This window comes from Empidonax traillii, unplaced genomic scaffold (genome assembly GCF_003031625.1).
Source record: "Empidonax traillii isolate 1590-97213 ecotype Southwest subspecies unplaced genomic scaffold, ASM303162v1 scaffold13:size3042203, whole genome shotgun sequence".
NCBI lineage: Eukaryota > Metazoa > Chordata > Aves > Passeriformes > Tyrannidae > Empidonax > Empidonax traillii.
In genome coordinates, this window is record NW_020955206.1 from 1000059 (window position 1) to 1020589 (window position 20531).

General features: G+C 60.0%; 1 protein-coding gene across 4 annotated transcripts in view; it reads left to right on the forward strand.

The window, feature by feature from the left end:
* Positions 1-20531, forward strand: part of GSE1 (Gse1 coiled-coil protein) — a 101618-nt gene that overhangs the window by 73572 nt on the left and 7515 nt on the right. For 2 of the 4 annotated variants that reach the window (XM_027890546.1, XM_027890563.1), the window contains exons 3-8: positions 13219-13437; positions 16911-17110; positions 18584-18765; positions 18908-19105; positions 19323-19514; positions 19882-20204. In XM_027890546.1, the coding sequence (XP_027746347.1) occupies positions 13219-13437; positions 16911-17110; positions 18584-18765; positions 18908-19105; positions 19323-19514; positions 19882-20204 (1314 nt within the window). The remainder of the gene's footprint in view (positions 1-13218; positions 13438-16910; positions 17111-18583; positions 18766-18907; positions 19106-19322; positions 19515-19881; positions 20205-20531) is intronic. The other 2 variants (XM_027890555.1, XM_027890572.1) reach the window with 1 other exon arrangement.

Genomic DNA, 20531 nt, shown 5'->3' on the forward strand with positions numbered 1-20531 from the left:
GGCATGGAAATTTGGGGCACCAAAGTTTGCTGTGCCACCCCAGCTGGCAGCACCGGCCACCGCGGCAGCCAGCAAGGGAGGAGGACCCCAACGGGGGGATTTGGGGTGTTTCAGGAGCATCGGTGGGGATGGGGAGGGAGTTGGGGTGTGAGACCAGGCACATACTTGGGGGGCAAAGGGTGTGTGCACAGGGTGAGCGTTTGGGGTTCGAGGATATGAGCTGGGGGTGTGAACTGGAGGTGGTCTTGGGGTACAGGCTCAGAGTGCATGTTCGGGGTGCACACTGCGGGTGTAGGCTCAGTACACTCAGGCTGTGAGCTCAGGGTGCGAACTCGAGGTGTTTTTAGGGGTGCACCCTCTGGATGCACCCTTGGGCTGGGAACTCCGGCCGTGAACTCGAGGTGCTTTTGGGGTGCAAACTCGGGGTGCAGGCTCAGGGCATGAGCTCAGAGGTTTCTCCCAGACTTGGGGTGCGGTGGCAGGACCCCTCTCCGGGGGTCCGTGCCCCTGTGTGGCCGTTCCCCCACGGATGGTTGTTTGTTTCAGGAAATGGCTTTGGCATGTGGTTGTTACCGGAGCGAGCGGCTCTGCCCAAGGCGCCTGCGCCGGAGCGCATGAAGGCGAGCCAGGAAGGGCGGCCAAGGGGGGCCAGGTTGAACTTGGGGTTCCCCCTCTCTGGGAGGGGTTGCGGCATGGCATCCCCTCCTGTCGCTGAGCCACGGTGGGGACATGGGTCACCTGCTTGCCTGTGGCATCCAGCTCACTCCCAACATGATCCGATCCTGCGCCCTCCTCTGTACTGGCTGTGGGGGTCCTGGTCCCTGTCTTCCCCCCCCCACCCCAAACACCAGCATCTTGCTCCTTGCTGTTCTCCACTGCCTACAGCAGCCGTGGGTGATTCCTGCTTGGCCTCTGTGCCATCTGTCACAGTGGGGACCCCTCCAAAGGCCGCAGGTGCAGGGAGATGGTTTGGGGGTTGGCTTTTTTCCCCTTAAATTCCATATTTAGCACACACCGGTCGAGCCAGGGTTCCCGGTGGCAGCTCCTGTTGCGTGAAACTTCTGGCTTTGCCGTCGTTGCTAATGCACTGATTCCTGTGCCCTGGAAAACCCTGCTCCGTCCGGCTCCCCACTTCCCAACCGCCTCGGAGGGGGAGTAATAAAACTGGAGGAGAAAAGCAAGACGGAGAGGAACATGGAAGTGTCAGGCTGTGAGATTTAAGGCAATTAGGGGGAGTGATGCTGGAGGCGCTGGCACGCAGCGGGATCGCCGGCGGCAGCTGCCGGGCGTTGGGAGATGCCGGTGGGCCAGGTCGGGCGGGAGCAGATGGAGATGGGAACCTTCCCCCCGCCCTGGGCTCGCGGGGTTTCATCAGCGCGGGGCTGGTGGCGGTGACTCAGCGGCGCGAGTCCTGCTGGGGACTGTCACCGCCTCAGGGACTGCCTGGCCGTGGCCCGTGTCACACGCTCCTCGCTTCTCGGTGGCTTGCTCTCCCACCTTGGCTGGCACAGACAGCTCCTGTCTGCTGTGTCCCTCTGGTCACCGGTGCTTCTGTCCCCTCTGTCCCTCCGGTCCCTGATGCTCCTGTCCCCTGTATCCCTCTGGTCACCAGTGCTTCTTTCCTCTCTGTCCCTCCGGTCATGGGGCTGGAGATGTGCAATGGGGCTCAGCCGACTGCGAAGGGACACGGGGCATGGTGGGCACCCACCATCAAGCATCGCTGAGAGCGAGGGGACAGGGAGGGAACCCCATTCCCTGCTGATCCATATGGGAACCATGCTCAGGCTGGTTTTCCCTGAGATAACGTGTTACCCTACAACCAGTGCCAGCATCCTTTGGGGACAGCACCCTCCTTTGGGGACAGTGGCACCCCCTGAGGTCACAGAACATCCCTGGAGGGCCTGGCTCTCTGCTCCAACAGGCACAAAGGTGGCACCTGAATGCATGCATCCTTTTGGGGTCCTCTCTCTCCCTGTGGGTGTCCCCAAATCTAGCAGCCCCCAGATGGAGGGGCCCTGGGACTCCCTGGCGGGTGTCTGGTGTGTTGGGGAGGATGGCAGTGGGTGCCGGCAGCGGATGCTGCTGACTCAGGACCTTCCCAAATGGTTCCTATTTTTATTCCGGGGCCGGGAATATTTAGCCCCTGGATCAAAGCAGATGGAAGGAGCTGGGTGATGCCGCGTAAACACCCGCTCGGCGGGTGCCGCTGGCGTGAGGTGTGAGTCACCGGCAGCACCGGGCGGGGACAGCCACCCCCGGGCTGTCTTTGGGGCGCTCGGGGCTGAACTCCTCTCTTGGCGGCTTTCTGGTTGGGTGCTGGGGTTGGGGGCTGCCCTTCCTCATCCTCGCGGGCTGTGTGGTCAAGGGTTGCACAAGGATGGTGTTTGTGGGGTGCTGAGGGAGAACTGGGGGATGCCAGGGGGGTCCTGGCTATGTTAGGGTGGCAGGAAACCCCTCCTGCCTTCCTTCTTTGCCCGCCCCACCATCCTTCTCTTCCTCCTCCTCCTCCTCCTCCTCTTCTCCTCCTCTCGCCAGTCCTAAATTCGGTCACCATGGCAACCATGTCAACCACTTTCCAGCTTCCCCGTGATGGTTTGAGGAGTGGAGGGGGGGAAGAGGGGAGCCAGGGGAAGGGGGAGACTGGGGGCATTGCTTAGGGCTTGGGGGGATGCTTCCCAGATGGTTTTTTCCTGCTGGGTCCCACCTGGCAGGCAGGGGCTGGTGCCAGCCCAGTCAGTGTGTGCCAAGAGGTCAGGGCTAGGGGTCCTGGCCTGGGCAGGGGCCTCCATCACAGCCCCCCAGCTCTGAGTGGGTGGGTGGGCATCCCCAAAGTCCAGTGCCTCTCTGCAACCATCCTGCTCATGCCAGGGCCCTGCTGGTACCCGGGACATTGGTAGCCACACAGCTTGGAGGGGGATCAATTATTCCCAGACAGCCCTTTTTTTCCTTCCTCTATTCTTCCCATCGCACCCCCCCCCCCCCAATAATCTCTTTATTCCCAGGCTAAGCCAGGTTCCCGATGGTTTTACAGACAGATTTGCCTCTAGCTATATAGGACAGGGTGTAGAGCTGGGTGTCTGTATGGGTGGGTGTGTAACGCCAGCGCTGGCATCACCCCACGGTGGGTGGGCACCCAGCTGCCCCCCGGGAATGGCTGCACCAGCGTGGAGCCATGGTGCTGCTGCGGGAGAGATGGCATTACCCCCGTGGGATTCTGGCTGGCCCTTTGGGGTACCACTGCCACCCTGGTGTCGTCCCCCTGGCATCCCCCTCCTGGCACTGCCGATCCCCGAGGTGCAGCGGGCATCGCTCACCTCCAGGCCCACCCTGGGACTTCGAGGGGGAGCAGGTGCTTCCTTTCTTTGCAGCGTGTCCCCCCCTTTTCCCTCTCCTTGGCACCGGCTGTCGGCACCTGCCGGGATGCTCCTTGGCACGGCACCGTGGCACGTGCGCGGGCACGGCCGGCGGCAACCACGCTCAAGGCACCGCCAGTGGCAGGGATGGGGGGAGAGGGGGAGCGGGGCCAGCCCTGCCCCGAGCCTGGCAGCGGGGTGCATCCCCCCCTCTAATTTTATTACTAATTTTTAACTTTTATTTCCCAAACGCTGCGCTTAATTAAACCCAGCCGCCTCTTGCCGCGAGCTGACATGGGGTATTTATGACACCAAACACCAAACCCCGCCAAAACACCCCTCCAACAGATTATTCCACTGGGACTAAGGGGGGGGGTGACACCCCAAACCGCCCCCCCCATCCCTTGCAAGACGCTTTGTGGGGGGAAGACGGCAGTGCTTCAGCATCCCCAAGCTTCCTCCTTCCCCCCTTCTTTTAATAATAATGCTTTAAAGATGTTTGACATCTGTAACAAACAGCTGGCATCCTGTTATGGAAGAATGTCCTTTTATTTCCGAGCAGGTTGAACTGTCATTAATAGTATAATTAGGTGATTATCGGCGTACAGCAGAAAACTGCTTAATTGCACAGCCAGCTTTCCGAGGATCCCGGCTCCTTTATTGCTGGATTTGTTTTAGCCGCCTGAATTTTTTCGCGCTGTGTTGTTGGTTTTGTTTTATGTTTTTTTTTTTTTTCTTTTTCTCCATGTTGATTATTATTATTTTTTAATGCGTGTGACAGCTGGGGGAGTGTGGCAGCAGTGAGGGGGGGGACACACAGGCCTACGCTGGTGCTGATCCCCATGTGCCCCCCCCGTCCAGGTCCCCAGGTGGTTTAGTTTTAACCCCGTGTGTTCCAGAGTTGGGAAAAGGGGGCTCAGAGTGGGGGGGGGGTTGCTGGGTGCAGCACCCAGAGGTGGGTGGGAGCACCCAGGGGTGGGAGCTGAGGGAATAAAGGGGATGGCTTTGTTGGGGAGCAGAGCCGTGACACCTCCTCGGAGGGCACCCATCACCCTGGGAAGCCTTTACCCACCCTCACCCACCCCTCCATGCTGGGACCTTCTTTTTGGGGCACCGTGTCCCTCTCTGTCCCCGCTCACATGGGGCGCACACGTGGCTCCCTGCGCTGCTCAGACGACTGCAGTGGTGTCACTCCATCCCCAATCCCCATCCTCATCCCTGTCCCTGGGATGTGTGGTTTTGGGGGCAGAGCAGCTTTTTTGGCGCCCGCCAGACAATAGCGCTTTGTATCTCCCTCCAGTGCCGCCAAACACACTTGTTAGCGCCGCAGCTTTGTGCTGTAAATTTCCATGGAGTAATTACGTCTTAATTTATGATAATCCCGGGCGGGCGGTGGAGGGGGGCAAGCGCCAGTCAAGTTTGGAAGTTGCCCGCCGGGGCCCCGGGTCCCCCGTGGCTCACGCTGACCGTGAACTCCTCCGTCAACCATGAACTTCTCCATCCCGGCTGGTGGGGAGAGACTCCCTGAGCAGGGAACGGGGGCTGTTCCCAGGGAAAACAGGGAGCGAGGCCGTGTGGGGTTGAGAATTGGCCTTAGTGAGTGTCCCCAGCACAGTACCTGATGTTGCCCATCCCACCACCCATCCAGGAGCTTAGGATCCAATGGATGTGTGGGCTGAGGTCATCCTGGGGAGATGCCAGGATGCTGTGAATGTCCCAGTGCTGGCTCCCCCAGGAAGGAGGGAATCTCCCCCAGTCCACTGCTCCTGCATGGGGCCAGACCCTTCCCCCTTCCCACCGCTGAATGGCTCATCCTGCCTTTGTCTGGAGGGCTTATTACCGGCAAAATAGAGGCTCTTTTCCCTCGGCATTCCCAGCGGGCAAATTAGATGCTTTGGCAATTTTCGAGGAGGAAGATGGGGAGGGGAGGAAGGCTCTCATCACTCGACACACAAGCCCAGCTCCGGGAAGGGCGCTGGCACTCTCTGGCACAGGTTTTGGGAGGGAAGTGAGAAGCTCCCCATGTCCCCTCCCAAGTCGTTGAGGCAACGCAGTGGGAATCCCATGGGTTTTGAGGAGTGTCCCTGTGGAGGGAGGCAGGTTTGGGGGATGTGTTCCCAGTGTCACTGAGCATCCCTGCGGGGCTGGGAGGGTGCTGTTATTTATACATCCCACTACCCATTGCTGATGGGGGCTGTGGGTGCATTGGGTACCCTATCCCATGCTCCAGGGTGGGTTTTATCCTGGGAAAGGGGTGAGAGCAGGGGGCTGCACCCGCTGCACCTGCAGCCAGGTCCCCGTTGGGAGGCAGCGTGCACCCACTGACATTTGCCAAGCGTAAAAATTCAATTAATTCCAGCAGGCAGATTAAATATAAGTGAATTTTAATAATTTGCTCGAAAGGCTGAGGATTACTGTAGGCAAAAAGGGAGGATGCTGCGCACACGGGGGCACCAGCCGGCCTTCCCGGCACCAGCACGTGGGATTGCCGGCTCTAATCACCCTAAATCCCGGCGTGGGAAGAGAAGAGGGGTCTGCTCCCCTTGCCGGGGTTTTGGTTGATCCTCCTCTGTGATGAGGAGTGTGTTGGATCAGTCTCACCAGTGCTGGCAGTGTTGTCCCCATCCCCAGCACAGTCTGGCTCCACGGACATCTGTGCTGCTTCAAATCCTCCTCACCGATGCCCATTCTGGGGAGGTTCCATGAAAACGGGGAGACCCATCAAGGTGGCCCTGGGGACCCCAGTGGGACACTGCAGGGGGTTCCAGGGCTCCTGGGTTTGGAGAAAGCCAAGGTCTTTCCAAGATCTCCGTGGCATCCGTAGCTCAAAGCTGAGGACGTGGGGCACTGATCGGTAGCAGATGGCGCCAGTATTGGGAAAATGAAAATACACGCAGTAAATTAGCTGTTTGCCAGCGTTAATTCCTTATCCCAAGGTAAAACCTTCCCTCTGGCCCGTGCTGGGCCATCTGCACCGTCATAAACCGTGGTGCTGCAGCGCATGCGGGGGGATCCCGGGAGTGTGCGGGGGACCCCCTGTCCCGCCCAGACCCCCTGGCTTTGCCAGCAGCACAGTGGGATTGATGGAGATTGCCCGTGACCTTTGCTAGGACACGAGGTATTACCATTAATACTTCTGTATTTCCGGAGTTTGTTCCATCCATAAATCTCATATCAAGGAGGGCGGGTGGTGTAATCTGCAAGGCGTCGTTATTAATACTCGTTATTAATACCTGCTATTAATGCCTGTTATTAATACTCATTATTAATACATGTTATTAGTACCTGTTATTAATACCCGTTGCCCCTGGAACCCATTGTGAGCCGCCCATGGATGGGGTGAAGGATGGGGGCTGCACTGTGTAACCCCTCCCTGCCTTTTGGGGTGCAGCCAGGGCAGGTGTTGGGAAATCCCTGGTGCCAGCAGAGTCACCCACCAGCAGTGAGGGGTCCCCTGCGGACACCCACCCCTGTGATGGGGACAGCTTTTGGCTACGGAGCCCCTGGCTCTGCTGGGGCGGATTGCAGCACCTGGAAGGCAGAGGGGTGGCAGGAGGCATCTGCTCATCTTGTCCTGGCACTTCCTGACTGCGCCCTGTAGTTCCTTCCCTGGGCAGGGTCCTGGTCCCCCACACTGCCTGCAGTCCCTTGTTCCTGTCTGCAGTCCCTTGCCCTTGCCTGTAGCTCCCTGCCCCTGCCTCTCCCTACCCTAGTCCTGCCTTCAACCCCCTGCCCCTATTTGCAGCCCCCCTGCCCTGCCCCTGCCTTCCCCTGCCCCGCCAGGACCTGCCCTGTGCAAGATCCAGCCTGCGTGAAACTCTAATCTCCAATTTTATTCGCTCGGCTCCAGCCGATTTGCATAATCCACATAATCACCCTGGTTTTAATTGCCTACAACTCTGCAGAAAGATCATGTGGTTAAGTGGTAAATCATAATTAGATAAATAATTGGCTTGGCCGCAGCAAGCTGCTTTGTTATACCTGCCATCTGCTGGGCAAGGGCTCCTGCGCCCAAAACAATGCGCTGCTGCCACACGCCTGCGCCAGGCTGGGGGTGTGGGAGCATGGGGACACGGGGCATGGGGATTTGGGGATGGGAGGGCAGCCTGGCTGTGCCAAGCATTGCCCACTCTCGGGCTGTGCCGTGCCCGGCAGCTGTGCAAGGTTTGGCAGCACTGTGAGGTGCCTGGCTCCAACCCATGTGTTGCCCAACAGCACCGTGGAATGTCCAATGCCACCGTGCGGTGCCCTACGGCATCTTGGAATCCCCAGTGCCACCATGGAACGCCCGATGGCACTGTGCAATGCTCAGTGGCACCACGAGATGCCTGGCAGCGCCATGGAATGCCAAGCAACACCTTGCCCTGCTCAGTGGCACCATGGAGTGCCCAGTGTCACCATGGAATGCCCCGTGCCACTGTGGAGTGCCCAGTGACACCATTTAATGCCTGGCAGCACTGTGCAGTGCCCAGCTCTCTCCCAAGTGATGGCCAGCATCCCGAGGCAATGTCTAAATCTCTCCCTCACAATGTCCAGCGTCTCAATTGAATGCCCAACTCTCTCCCACATGGTGCCTGGCAGCCCCATGGAGTGCCCAGCACCACATGAAGCCATTCAGCCCCATCAGCAGTTTATGCAAAGGGGTGTGGGCTCTACCCTACTTCCCCTTAAGCAGAGGGATCCTTGGGAGATGGCTGGCACCTGGATCCAGGCATCAGGAGCCAAGAGCAGCTGCCAACCCAACTTGGGTGCTGCAGAAAAGCTCAGGCATCAGCATCATCCTTGGGGCACAGGCACTTGGTTTTTGAAGCCCCTAGCTTTGAAGTGGGGCAAAAATGGAGCAGAAAGTTGCTTTCAAGTAAATCTTTCACTGTCTGGATTTCCTGTGGGCTGAAAAGGCTTCCATGGCTGGTTGGCCTGGGCTTGGGAAGGCCAGGAAAGGAGAGAAACCATCCGGCATCACTCCATCCGTGGCTTCTCCCAGCGCTGCGCCCTCCAAACGAGCTCTTATTAGTTTGCTTGTTGTCGTTTGCCAGATCAATGGTCCATGGAGGAGTGATCGATGGAGTCCCAGCTGGATAATAGCACCATGTGCCCGGATACTTGATGCTGGGCTGGGCTCCACAGGGAGCTCTGAATCCCATCCCTGGCCATAAAGGTGCTCCTTGTCACAGGAGACCCACCCAGACCCCTCCAAGGAGATGGAGGATGTTCCCGGGATGGGTCCTAGGCTCTGTCCTGAGCACCTAAAACTGGACAGAGGCTGCACCTGGGGACAACTGGGGACAGTAAGCCTGGCCACCTGCGTTCATTTTGGCTGCATGCTGGAAGGTGGGAGGGAGAGCGGGAATGTGGGCTCTGATTGATCAATTAATTAATTAATGGAGCGTGCTGGAGGTGCAGCAGCAGAGCTGCTTTAATGAGGGGTGGAAAACGTGTGGTGGCTCGGCAGGACATCAGTGGGAGAGGAGGTGGCCCCTCCTGCCTGTCCCCTGCCTGTCCCCTGCCTGTGGGCTCCCAGGGGGGTGACGAGGTGCATGGCAGGGGGACGGTGGGCAGGGACGATGGGCACACGCTGGCCCTGGCTGCCTGCCCTCCATCCTGGGGCTCTGCCTGCTGCATTCAGACAGCGGGGAGGGGTGCTGACAATGCGAGGCCATTAGCATTGAAAATCCATGCAGAGCAGCTGTTCCCGCTCGGAGCGTGCAGCTGGATGTGGCTGTGGAGCGGGAGCCGAGGCACTGGGAGAGGGGGGAAAGGCTCAGGGGGGACCTCATCACCTCAGATCCCTTGGGGAGTCATCCAGAGCAAGCATGGAGGAGCCTTCCAGAAGGCTGGGCCAAGTGGGCTCCATCCCAGCCGCGGTCCTGCGGGCTGGGTGCGGATCCATCCCGGGGGAGGAGGATGCAGGATGCTCGTCTCTCCCCGCTCCCTCGGCCTCCCGCCGCGCTGGGTTTTTTTCCGCTCCATTTGCCAGGGGCTGGAGCTGCTGCCTGATCGTATTTGGTAATAAATTATTAGTTCCAGCACTCGGGAGCCCGGGAGCTCAAAATAGCTGCTGTAAGAGCGGGCGGCTGGTGCAGGTCGAGTTCAATGGCAATCTGCTCCCAAGGGCACTCCATGCTCATTAGGGGCCTTTCAAGGTGCTGGGAAGGGGGCAAGCTGGAGCTAAGGTGCTAGATCTGCCCACTTTCTGTTTCCCGACAGCAGCACCCCCTGCCCAGGGATTTCGGGGTGCTGAGAGCCCATCCCTGCCCCTCGCTGCCCACTCCTGCCTGCCCGCAGCGGCTGCCAGTGGGTTTTATTTGTCTCCAGCCCCACCAGGCAGCCAGACTGGTTCTGCTCTCGCTGCCGGAGGAGGCTCCCGCTGCCAAAAAACCCGCCAGCATCATCAGGAGCAGATGGAGAGAACATGGCACGCTCCCAGCTCCCGGCTCCCAGCCCTGCGCCAAGGATGCGGGGGGGCAGGGACACCACTCCAGGAGCCAGGGGCTTGGGGTCCTGCACTGCCGGAGATGCCGAGCCCCATGGTGGGTGCCATGTGTGGCACCGTGGGAAGGAGTGGCACAGGGAAAAGGGTGAGGGGAATATGGCAGTGACCCTGCCATCCCCTCTCCTCCTCCTGCCGGGCAGGGAGCTGCCTGCTCCTGTGGCCGGCAGCCAACGGGCACCGGGAATGCCAGACACTCCCTGTGCCGCTGTGCCTGAGCACATGCTGTGGGAGGGATGGGGACAGGGTGACACATCACCTGCTTCCCAGTCCCCAGCCTCCCCCATGGCCTCAGCGGGGATCCAGGTGTCCTGCAGCCCCCCTGCCTTGGCATTTTAGAGGGGTACAGGCAGCAGTTGCCCGGGGACAGGTGCTTGGGAGTGCCAGCCCTGCACCCCACAGGGCTGGGGGCAGCAGAGGGACAGCCTGCCCCGTTTTGGGGTTCATATCCCCGCCCCGGTGAGGCAACTGCTGACGTGACCCCGGGCTGCTCCAGGCATAGAACTTGACCTGTTTTTCCACACGGATCTGCCTGCTGGGAAAAGCAGTCGGGGAAGGGCTGAGCGGAGCGGGGAGGGGGGGCCACCTCACTGTGGGGCGTCACGGCGTCCCCAGGCGCCCTCAGGGGTGAGTGGCACCAACACCGCGCCGGTGACGGGATGCCGGAGGGAAGGGGGGGGGCGACACAGCGTGGCCCCACATCCCAACCCCGCGTGGATGCTCCCGCCCAGCCTGCTCTCCGTGCCTCAGTTTCCCCAGCTGGCAGCTGTCCCGTGGAGCAGCCCAGGGACGCCTGGACAGACGGACGCCAGCACCGTCGGGGCACGGCGGGTGAGCGGCGCTGCTCGGGCCCCAGCCGGGGCGGAGGCGCCGATTTTATCACCGGGAAGAAGCGGCAAAACTGGTTTTGAGCCCGGCTGGGGCAGCGGCACAGCTCAGCCCGGGGGGCACGAGAGCTCCCCGCACGCTTCCCGGCGAGCTGCCGGCTCCCAGCTGCCCTGCGCTCGCCTGGCAAATCCCATTGGGATCATGAGTTCGCCGGGAGGCGTTTGGGGCCGCGGGGATCAGCTGAGCATCACACGGGTGATGCCCTGCCGCCAGCCCCGTGCCCGGAGAGCGTGCGCCAGTGAGCTGATCCCACCGGGTGGCTGGCAAAGTGTCTTCAGACATGGATTGGGGCGGGAATGAGGGGGGTTATACCGGGGTTAATAGGCGGGGAGAAGCTGGGGGGCACCGGGAAGTGGTTGGGGATTGTAAAGCTGTGCCCGGGGGCTCTGGGGCAGCGCTGGGAGAATGCAGGGATGTGCCCAGGCAGCTCCTGGGGAATGCGGGATTGTGTCTGGGGGGTGTGGGGCAATGTCCGTGGAATGTGGGGCAGTGCCCAGGGCGTGCAGGGCTGTGCCCAAGGGTGTGGGGCTGTGCCTGCGGGCTGTGGGGCAGGGCCTGGGAGATGGGGGGCACTGCCTGGGGAATTCAGGACTGCAGCCAAGAGAATGCCAGGAAGTGCCTGGGGGTGCAAGGCTGTTCCTAGGGGGTGCGGGATTGTGCCCGGGGGATGTGAGGCAGTGCCCAGGGGATGCTGGGCTGTGCCCAAGTACACGGGGCTGTGCCTGGGAGTTGTGGGGCAGTGACTGGAGGATGCAGGGCTGTGCCAGGGGGGTGTCAGGCAGTGCCTGGATGATACAGCATTGTGCCTGGGGGATGCAGAGCGGTGCTCAGGGCAGCGTCCAGGGAGTTCCAGGCTGTGCCTGGGGTGCTGCATCCTCTTTGGATGGTGCATGGGTGCCTGGTGGGGCAGGTAGATCCCGGTGCCTCGCTCTCGGGGGGCGGCACCAAGGACTCCTCCAGGGGTCCACAAGCTGAAGCAGAGCCCGGGGGTGCCGGTGCAGAGCCTGGGGGTGCCGGGGCCAGGCTGGCGTGGCGGGTTGGCTTCCCAGCTGTTCTGGTAATGAATTTACATGAGCCGAGCGTGTCGACAAGGCGGCAGTCAATGGCTGAGAGCACCGGAGTTAATAAATGCTTGTATAATGAGGGCAGAGGGGAACGCGCCGCCGCGCCGGCCGCCTCTCCTGGGGCCGGGGGGCAAAGATTAATCAACGCTGAGTGCCACTCGTGCCCCCCCGGCTCCCGCAGCGCCCGGCGCTCTACCCAGCCAGCCGCTGCCACGGGATGCTCCGGGGTCTCCCGCGGTGATGCTCTACCCACCCCCTCCCCTCTGTCATGGGATTCTCCAGGTGTTCTGGCGTCGTCAATACCTCCAGCTGCCTCCAGCCCCACTGGGAGCTGGGGAGCTGCCCCATGACCACCCCTGTTCCATCCGCCTGCCCACCTGGGAGCTGGGCTAATTTTAGCCTGGTGTTAATGAAGCTGCTCGGTGAAGTCTATTTTAAGGGCCCTGACATCAGCAGTTGCTGTTTTGGGAGGTGGAGAGCCCTGGAGCAACTGGTGTGACAGCTGGGGGGCACATGAGGTGGGCTGCACCCTCCTGCTCAGCTCCTGAACCCCAGTTTTGGGGGTCAGTGTGCCCTGTAGCACCTCGGTGCTTTGGGGTGCAATGAAGGGGATTTCGGGGGGCTGTGGTGAGGATTTGAAGGTGCATTGTGGGGAGCAGGAGGTGCTGTGGTAGGGATTTAGGGGTGCAGTGCTGGGGATCCGTGGATACAATACTGGAGATTTGGGGGTGCAGTGCTTGGGATCCGGGGATGGAATGGAGGCAATTTGGGGATACAGTGGTGGGGACTTGGGGGTGCAATGCTGGGGATCCAGGGATAAAATATTGGGGATTTGGGGGTGCAGTGTTGAAGAGACAGGGGTGATCCAGGTATTGGTGATCCAGGTATGCAGTGATGGGAATCTGGGGGGGCAATATTGGGGATCCAGAGATGCAATATTAGGGATTTGGGGGTGCAGTGCTGGGCATCCAGGAATGCAGTGGGGGGGATTTGGGGGAGCAGTGCTGCAGATCCTCAGATTCAATATTGGGGAACCAGTGATGCTGTTATGGGGATTTGGGGGTGCAATGGTGGCAATTAGGGGTTGCAGCAGTGGTGCTTTGGGTTTTGGCAGCACCACACAAGTCAGGGGACTGCCTCACTCTCATCACCTCCATCAGGATCCTGAAGTCCCTGTGTCCCTCAAAACGCCCTCTGTCTTACCATGGGGCCCCACTGAGTCCCCTTGCTCTGTTATCCAGGGGTTCAGTGAGGCCATGGGATGCCCCTGTTGCCTGAACTTGGGATGCATTTTAGGGTGAGGTGGTGAACCAGAGGGAAGGTCTTGCTTGTTGCACTGGTTGTTCCAGCTCCAGAGGTGGGGGGATTTGAGGATCCGCTCTCCAGGTTAGTCCCTGCTTAACCCAGGCTCTCTCATTCACAGGCATGAGCCATGAGCCGAAGTCGCCGTCCCTAGGAATGCTCTCCACTGCCACTCGCACCACCGCCACCGTCAGCCCCCTCACCCCGTCCCCCCTCAACGGCTCCATCGTCCCCAATGGCAGCCCTGCAGCCAGCAGCACTTTGTCCGTCCAGGCAGCACCTTCCTCCAGCTTCGCCGCCGCTCTCCGCAAGCTCGCCAAGCAAGCCGAGGAGCCCCGAGGTAGGGATGGGGACAGGGGACAGGGGGGTGACAAACGCCAGTGCCTTTCCCCCCCACTGCCACCCGGGAGCCGGAGCTGGTGTTTTCTCGCCGTTTCCCAGCTAATGTCTTTCCCCGGCGCCGTGTCTCGAGGGGGCAGTTTAGAAATTCAATTCAGCCGGAGTAATCCAAGTGCCAGATCACTCGCTGTACCCCAGGAGAAAGCCTGGGAGAGCGCAGTGTGGGGGAAAACCAGCCCTGCTCCCTCCCACCGCGCTTCACCCAAATGCTGTTTCTTTCTGGAGGTTCCTCAAATTTGCTCTTTCCTCAAAGTCCATGACTAAACAGCAAATTTGGGCTCACTAGGAGGTCCCCGTTCCTTGTCACCCGCATCCTCCATTACTCCCCCCTCTCTGCTCAGATGTGGGGTGATGGGGTGCGAGGTGGTTCTGGAGCACCATGAGGTTTCCAGTGCCACAGGGAGCATGTCCCATGGGAATCATCAGGGCTGTCCCACATGCAGAAGGGGAGGCAGCCAATCCCCAGGCTGTGAAGTGCTTCACCAGGAGACTGCTGGCATCATCAGTTTGGGATGAAATAGCATTTATCCATGGCATTTGCATTGGTGGGTGCTCCCCTAGGGTCGCTGCCCACCGCCCGGGTGCTTTGATCCCTGGAGAAGACACCCAACCTGTTTGCAAGGGATTTTTAGCAAGGTCTTTTTGGAAGACCCTCTTCAAGAGACCTTTTTAACAGGCCGTTTTGGGACAATCCTTTCTCTAAGACCGTTTTTGCAAGGCTCGATTTGGGAAACCCTTTTTTTAGAAGCACCATCTGCAAGACCCTCCTCGGAGCCCCCCACCAGCCCCCAAAACCCCATCACAGCCATGACCTGAAGCATCAACTGCTCCCAAGGAAGCATATGGGGACACCATGTCGCTGTGAACTGAGGGGACCAGGTTTTGGTGATGTTTCATCCTTGCTGGGAACTCCTGGTTCTCCCCAGCTGCCTCCTCTGGAACCCATCTGCTTCCTTTGGAGCAGTTGACTAGGTTTGGGGGATTATTTTGCCTTTCCTTCCCCCTACACCCCACAGGTCATGCCCTACCAATACTACTCAGCCCATCCCAAGGCACATCATCAGGCTTGGGCACAGATTTCATGGCACTGGGGAGAAGCAGCCACATTCCTTTCGGATTTCCCCATAACACCTGCATAGTTTGTTTGCAAAACTCCCCACCCTCGCCTATCTGAGTACCCCAAGTGGCTCATCCTGGATGTTTTTCACTGGTGTGGGTTTGGGGGTGTGCTGGGAAGGAGTTTTTTCTCCATGCCATGGCTTTTAGCGCCATGAAATGAATTGCTTTGCGCCAAAATCCTCACCCACTTACCACAACAAGAGGTATTCACCACTTGTCCTTTCCCACCGTGGGAGATGCTTTGCCAGCTATGGGACGATGCCAACAAGATCCACACAAGATCTGGTGTCTTTTGATGTCTTTTTTCCAGTTTTATGGACTCACAGTTCTGCTGGGGCATCTGTTAGGGATGTCCCACTGTCCCACAGCATCCCAAACTGCTGGGGCTCATCCTAACTGATCCTATCCCAGCAAAGCCCCATGAAGCTGCCACCTGCCCAGGGGCTCCTTCCAGCAAAGCCCTATGAAGCCACTGCTTGCCCAGGGACTCCTGCCTCTTGTCCTGCCCCGGGCTGTCCGCAGGGTGGGTTTTATTCCACCCTCCCTTCCCTTCTTTTTTCCCTGTTCTCTGTCAGGGTCTCAGCTGTTAATTACATTTGCCTGTCAGCCCGGGCTGCTAATCTGCTATCGCCGAGCGGGAAGCGGGAGGTCAGAAAACAAAGGTGACACCATCACACTGTGCCTCTTGTCATCTCCAATCCAGATTAGTTTCATTGACTAACTCCTGGCTGAATACCACCAGTTAATTATAACGATCACAAACCCTCCCATTTAAAGCCACACAGCGAGAATTAAGGTTCTGAAGTAAGACTTTAGCTTCATTAATTGCCGGGCTCATTGTGATGGTATTGATTGTTAACGCTATCGCGTGGTGAGTAATGGCTTCCCAGCTCAGAGGGGATTAGGCTGCTAATTGTTGTTGGCCTTGCGCTGACAAGATAGACTTCAGTGGGTGTCAAATCCGTGCGGCGGCCTCCTTTGTTGGGGACAGCCTTTCTCCTTCCCCTAGCCTTGCTGCTCTTCAAATGAAAGCGATTCGGAGCGACTCGGGAATAATTAATACGGGAGGGCGGCCGGCAGCGGGATGCTCCGCTTGGCCTCTGCTCCGCTGAGCATCCTTCCCGCCGAGAATCCTTCTGGAGCATCCTTCCCACCCAGCATCCTTCCCGCCACCTGGGGATGCTCCTGCCTCCCCGTGGCATTCCTGACGTTGCTTCCTCCCGGTGGCGAGGGGATGGAGGTGGGCTGCAGGGGTCACAGGGTGAGGGAGCAGCTACTGGCACTCCTGAGGGAGCTGGCCGGTGTGCTCACAGGGCAAGGATCTGGCTTGCACACTCAGGGCAGTGGGCTTGCACACCTGAGAGGGCTTGCACACCTGAGGGCTTGCGCACTCAGGGGAGCCAAGGCCCCTCCCAGTGCCAGGCTCAGTGCCAGAACAGGGAGCCTCTCCGTCACCTCTCTGCTGGCATCCTGTGGTGACCACGGGCCACCCCTCTCTCTCCAAAGGCTGATCCCTGCCAACATATCAGAATCTTCTCCCTCACCCAGACTCCAGGCTGGAGGGAGCTGGGTTTAGGGGGATCAGAGCCCCCCCAGGCTGCCTGGCTGGGTTAGAGGAGTGGGGCAGCATTTCATGGAGTGGACGCCAGGCACTGTGTGCCGTGCTTAATGTGGAATTTGTATTTCTGCTCCAGCTCTACTTTTCCCACTTTCTGCTTTAACTCCATTTCTATTTTTCCTTTGGAAATATGGCCAACATCCCTTGGGTGGAGATAATGTAAAATACAGATGTATTATGCAAATAAGGCCAAAGCTTTGCTGGAGGGTTTTGGGGAGTCACTGCATCCCAGTGTCTCCGGGTACCCTGGCTTGTGCATGGCAACTTTTGCAGCTGGATTAAGAAGTCTCTGGGTTCAGCTTGAGAAGATGTGGCTGTTTGGGGTTGTCATCACATTGGTGTCACCTGTGCCAAGGGGCTTTATGGGACTAGTGGGATTGGAAGCCACTATTAGGGAGAAAGAGGGTGCCCATCCCACTACCTGAGGTGAAGCCCTTTAGCACCAGTGGGAACCTGCCTTGGGACAGGGCTTCCTGGGAATCCCAGGATGGGAGGATAGCTGTCCAGTCTGGGCATCTGGCGGGATGCTGACCACCCTACAAGCATCCCTGTGCCCCATCCCTGGTCCCTGCAGTGGGGCATCCTGTCAGGAGTGGCTCCATCGTGTTCGGAGGGCGCTTTAATCCGGCTAACTGTTGTGTTTTCCCAATTCATTTTAATTTTTGAATTGATTTCAGGGTCCTCACTAAGCAGCGAGTCGTCCCCGGTCTCCTCGCCAGCCACCAACCACAGCTCGCCCGCCAGCACCCCCAAACGTGGCCCCATGGGCCCCATCATCGTGCCCCCAGGGGGGCACAGCGTGCCCAGCACGCCGCCCGTCGTCACCATCGCCCCCACCAAGACAGTCAACGGGGTCTGGAGGAGCGAGGGCAGACAGGTATGGCTATGTTTGTTGGATGCCCAGCACCATTAAAGGTTGGGGGGTGGGATTGTGATCTGCACTGCCACTCCTGAGGGATCACAGGGCTGTCCCCCACTATGTCCCTTCTCCTCCTCGTGGTGTCCCCGAGTTGCCATGTCCCTGCACTGCCATGATTCCTGGGCTGCCATCATCCCTGGGCTGCCATCCGGAGGGGAGCTCGAGGAAGAAGGAGGCGCGGGGAGGATTGGTGGGGGGGGAAGAGCGGCTAATTAAGAAGCATCGTTAGTGGTTCTCCTCTCCTCCGCATGCTACAAGCAGATTCCCGGGGGGATTATGCCACTTGGAAAGACTAATTAAACCACAAAGCGGAGAGAGGCAAGGGTAGGGGATGAGAAACACTGAGGGCGGGGGAGGAAAATAAATGGAACCCGATCCCCGGGCGCTCGGAGGGGTACGTGGGGTGTCCGGGTGCTCCCCACCCCCATGTCCCCCCGTGTCCCCCCCCCTGTGCTGCCTCTCCCCGGCGCGGGGGTAACCGAGCGTGGTTATTGTGTGGCAGAGCCGCGCTCGCAGCGTGACGCCCCGAGACGGGAGGTAATTAGAGCAGAGCCTGGCACGCACAATGAGCCTGCTCCGTGCAGGCGGCAGAGGTGGAGGGGAGGGGGGGAACACGGCGCCCTTTGTGCCGGCCGTGGTGACCTTGGGGCTGTCCCTAACGGTTGGGGACTTGCGACTTGCCCTGGAGGATCTGGGGAGCGGGATGGGATGGGAGGGGATGGGGAGGGCTGGACAGGTGGGGAATGCTGTGGGTGTTGCCATCCTCCTGCTGTGCTGCTAAACAGAGAAGAATCAAAAGAATCAATTTTAAACCCAATCTTGCCTTACTGGACGCCACCCTCTTAGCTGTCAACCCCTGCAGGCTCCCTTGTCACCCCAAGTGGTCCCCGTTGCTGGGGGGGTGCCTCCTCAGCTGGAAGGAGAGACCATCCTGGCACTGGGAATGGGAGCTGAGGGGAGATGGCTGAGGCCCCATGTCAGGGTGGGGGAGTTGATGCCAGAGGGGAGCTGGGAGGATTCCAGGCTGACCCCTGGGTTATAGCTGTTATCAAAACCCAGCTGGATTTCCCCTGCCCGTGTCCTCCCTGGATGATTAATGGCTCTGGAGAACAAAGCGACCCATAAATCTCCAGGCAGGTAATGGGTGTCCTGCCCTCAACTATTCCCAGGCTTCAGCACCCCTTTCCCGCTGGTGCTCCCCTAGTGTAGACCCCCAGACCCTAACACCCCTCCAGCTGCACTTCCAAAGTCTGGATGCAGGGGGATGCTCTGATGGGTGCATTCTCCCTTGGGTGCTGGTTCCAGTCAGGTATCCCTCTGAGCACACTGGGAACCCACTGGGGTTCTCTGAGTGGGGACACATCAGGGACACCCTATCCCTGTGCCATTCCCTAATGCCCATCTTGGCGTTCCTGCCCCTTTTCCTTCCAGCAGGAAGCAGGGTCACGAGGCAGCAGCAGCAGCGCCGCCCGCGAACGCCTCATCTCGGAGCCCCCACTCACACAGGAGAAAGCAGGGGGTCCCACCGTCCCCTCCCACCTCCTGGGGACACCCTACTCCTTCGGGCTGCCTCCCAGCTCCGTGGTCCAGGACTCCCGCTTCCCACCTCTCAAGTGAGTCTGGTCAGAATGGATGGGGCGCGGGGGGTTGCAGGATGCAGGTGTCCCCTGCGAGCTCTTGTCCCATCCTGGGGGGAGTCACATCTCCCCAGCGGAGGCAGGGTGGGGTGGTGACCATCTCCCTACCCCCCCACAGCCTGCAGCGGCCGGTCCACCACGTGGTGCCTCCCAGCGCAGTCACCGAGGATTACCTGCGGAGCTTCCGTCCCTACCACACGGCCGAGGACCTCCGCATGTCCTCCCTGCCGCCCCTCGGCCTCGACCCGGCCACTGCTGCTGCCTACTACCACCCCAGCTACCTGACACATCACCCCTTCCCGCATCCTGCCTTCAGGTGGGCACCTCCGGACCTCGGGATCCCAGGGAGGTGCTGGAATCCCTCTTTGGGCTGGGGAATGGGGAGCGTGATCCACAAAGGACAGTTGGGCTGCGCTGGGGGGCATTTTGGGGCTCTCCAGCACCTTCTCCCAGCAGAAGGTGGCCCCCATCCAGCTCCCACATGGGGAACTGGGGGGGTTCTGTGCTCCTCCTGAGCATCCCTGTCTTCCCAGGATGGATGAGTCGTACTGCCTGTCAGCACTGCGGTCCCCCTTCTACCCACTGCCAGCGCCGGGCTCGCTGCCACCCCTGCACCCCTCGGCCATGCACCTGCACCTCTCGGGGGTACGGTACCCCCCCGAGCTCTCCCACTCCTCCCTCTCCGCCCTCCAGTCCGAGCGCATCTCCAGCCTCGCTGCTGAGAGGTACGGAGGGGCTGGTGGGTGGTGGGAGTGGGTTTGGGGTGCTCCAGGGGATTCTGGCAGGCGTCTGAGAGTTTTGTGGTGTCCCACGGGGTGCTGACAGGGATCTGGGTATTCGGGGGTGTTCCAGAGGATGCTGACAAGTGACTGGAGGCGGTTTGAGGGTACTCCAAGGGATTCTGACAGATGGCCAAAGGTTGTTTGGAGGTGCTTTGGGGAAAATCTCTGGGAGCACTCCAGAGAATGCTGACAGGCATGGGAGTGGGCTTGGAGGTGTTCTAGAGGATGGCAACAGGCATCTGGGGGTGGTTTTGGGGTGCTCCAGGGGACGTTTGGGGTTGGTGCTTTTCTTATTGGCTTTTCTTTGCAGGCTGCAAATGGATGAAGAGCTGCGGCAGCGGGAGCGGGAGCGGGAACGGGAGCGGGAGAAGGAGCGGGAGCGAGAAGCTGACCGGGAGCGGGAGAAGGAGCGGGAACGGGAGCGAGAACGTGAGAAGGAGCTGGAACGCGAGCGGGAAAAGGAGCGGGAGCGGGAGCTGGAGAGGCAGCGGGAGCGTGCCCGGGAGAAGGAACTGAGCATGGTGAAAGCCATGGAGGGGCCCTTCCTGCCCGTGGCAGAGCTTCACGGGCTGCGGGGACACCCAGCCGAGGAGCGGGGCAAACCAGCAGAGCCTCTGGCACCCGGCAGACCAGGTAACGTCCCCACGGGTGGCACTGGAGGAGTTGCTGCCTTTGGCACAGCTTGCCTTGGTCCCCTCTCCCCTCCAGATGGCAAAGCCACGGGGGTCAGTGGCTCTGGGAGGTGGCTGGGGATGGAACAGGGCTCTCCTGGTTGCCAGCTTGCTTTGCCAAGAGCCCAGCTGCGGTGGCTCGGAGCAGCAGCAGGGTGCCTGTGCCATCTGACTTGGTCTGGGGTGGCACCGTGCCCGGTGCTGAGCACGGTGGGCAGCTGGGCTGGCAGTGAGAGGGCAGCACCCTGTGCTGAGCTCCAGCCCCACAACTTTGGGTCCCTCCCGCCCA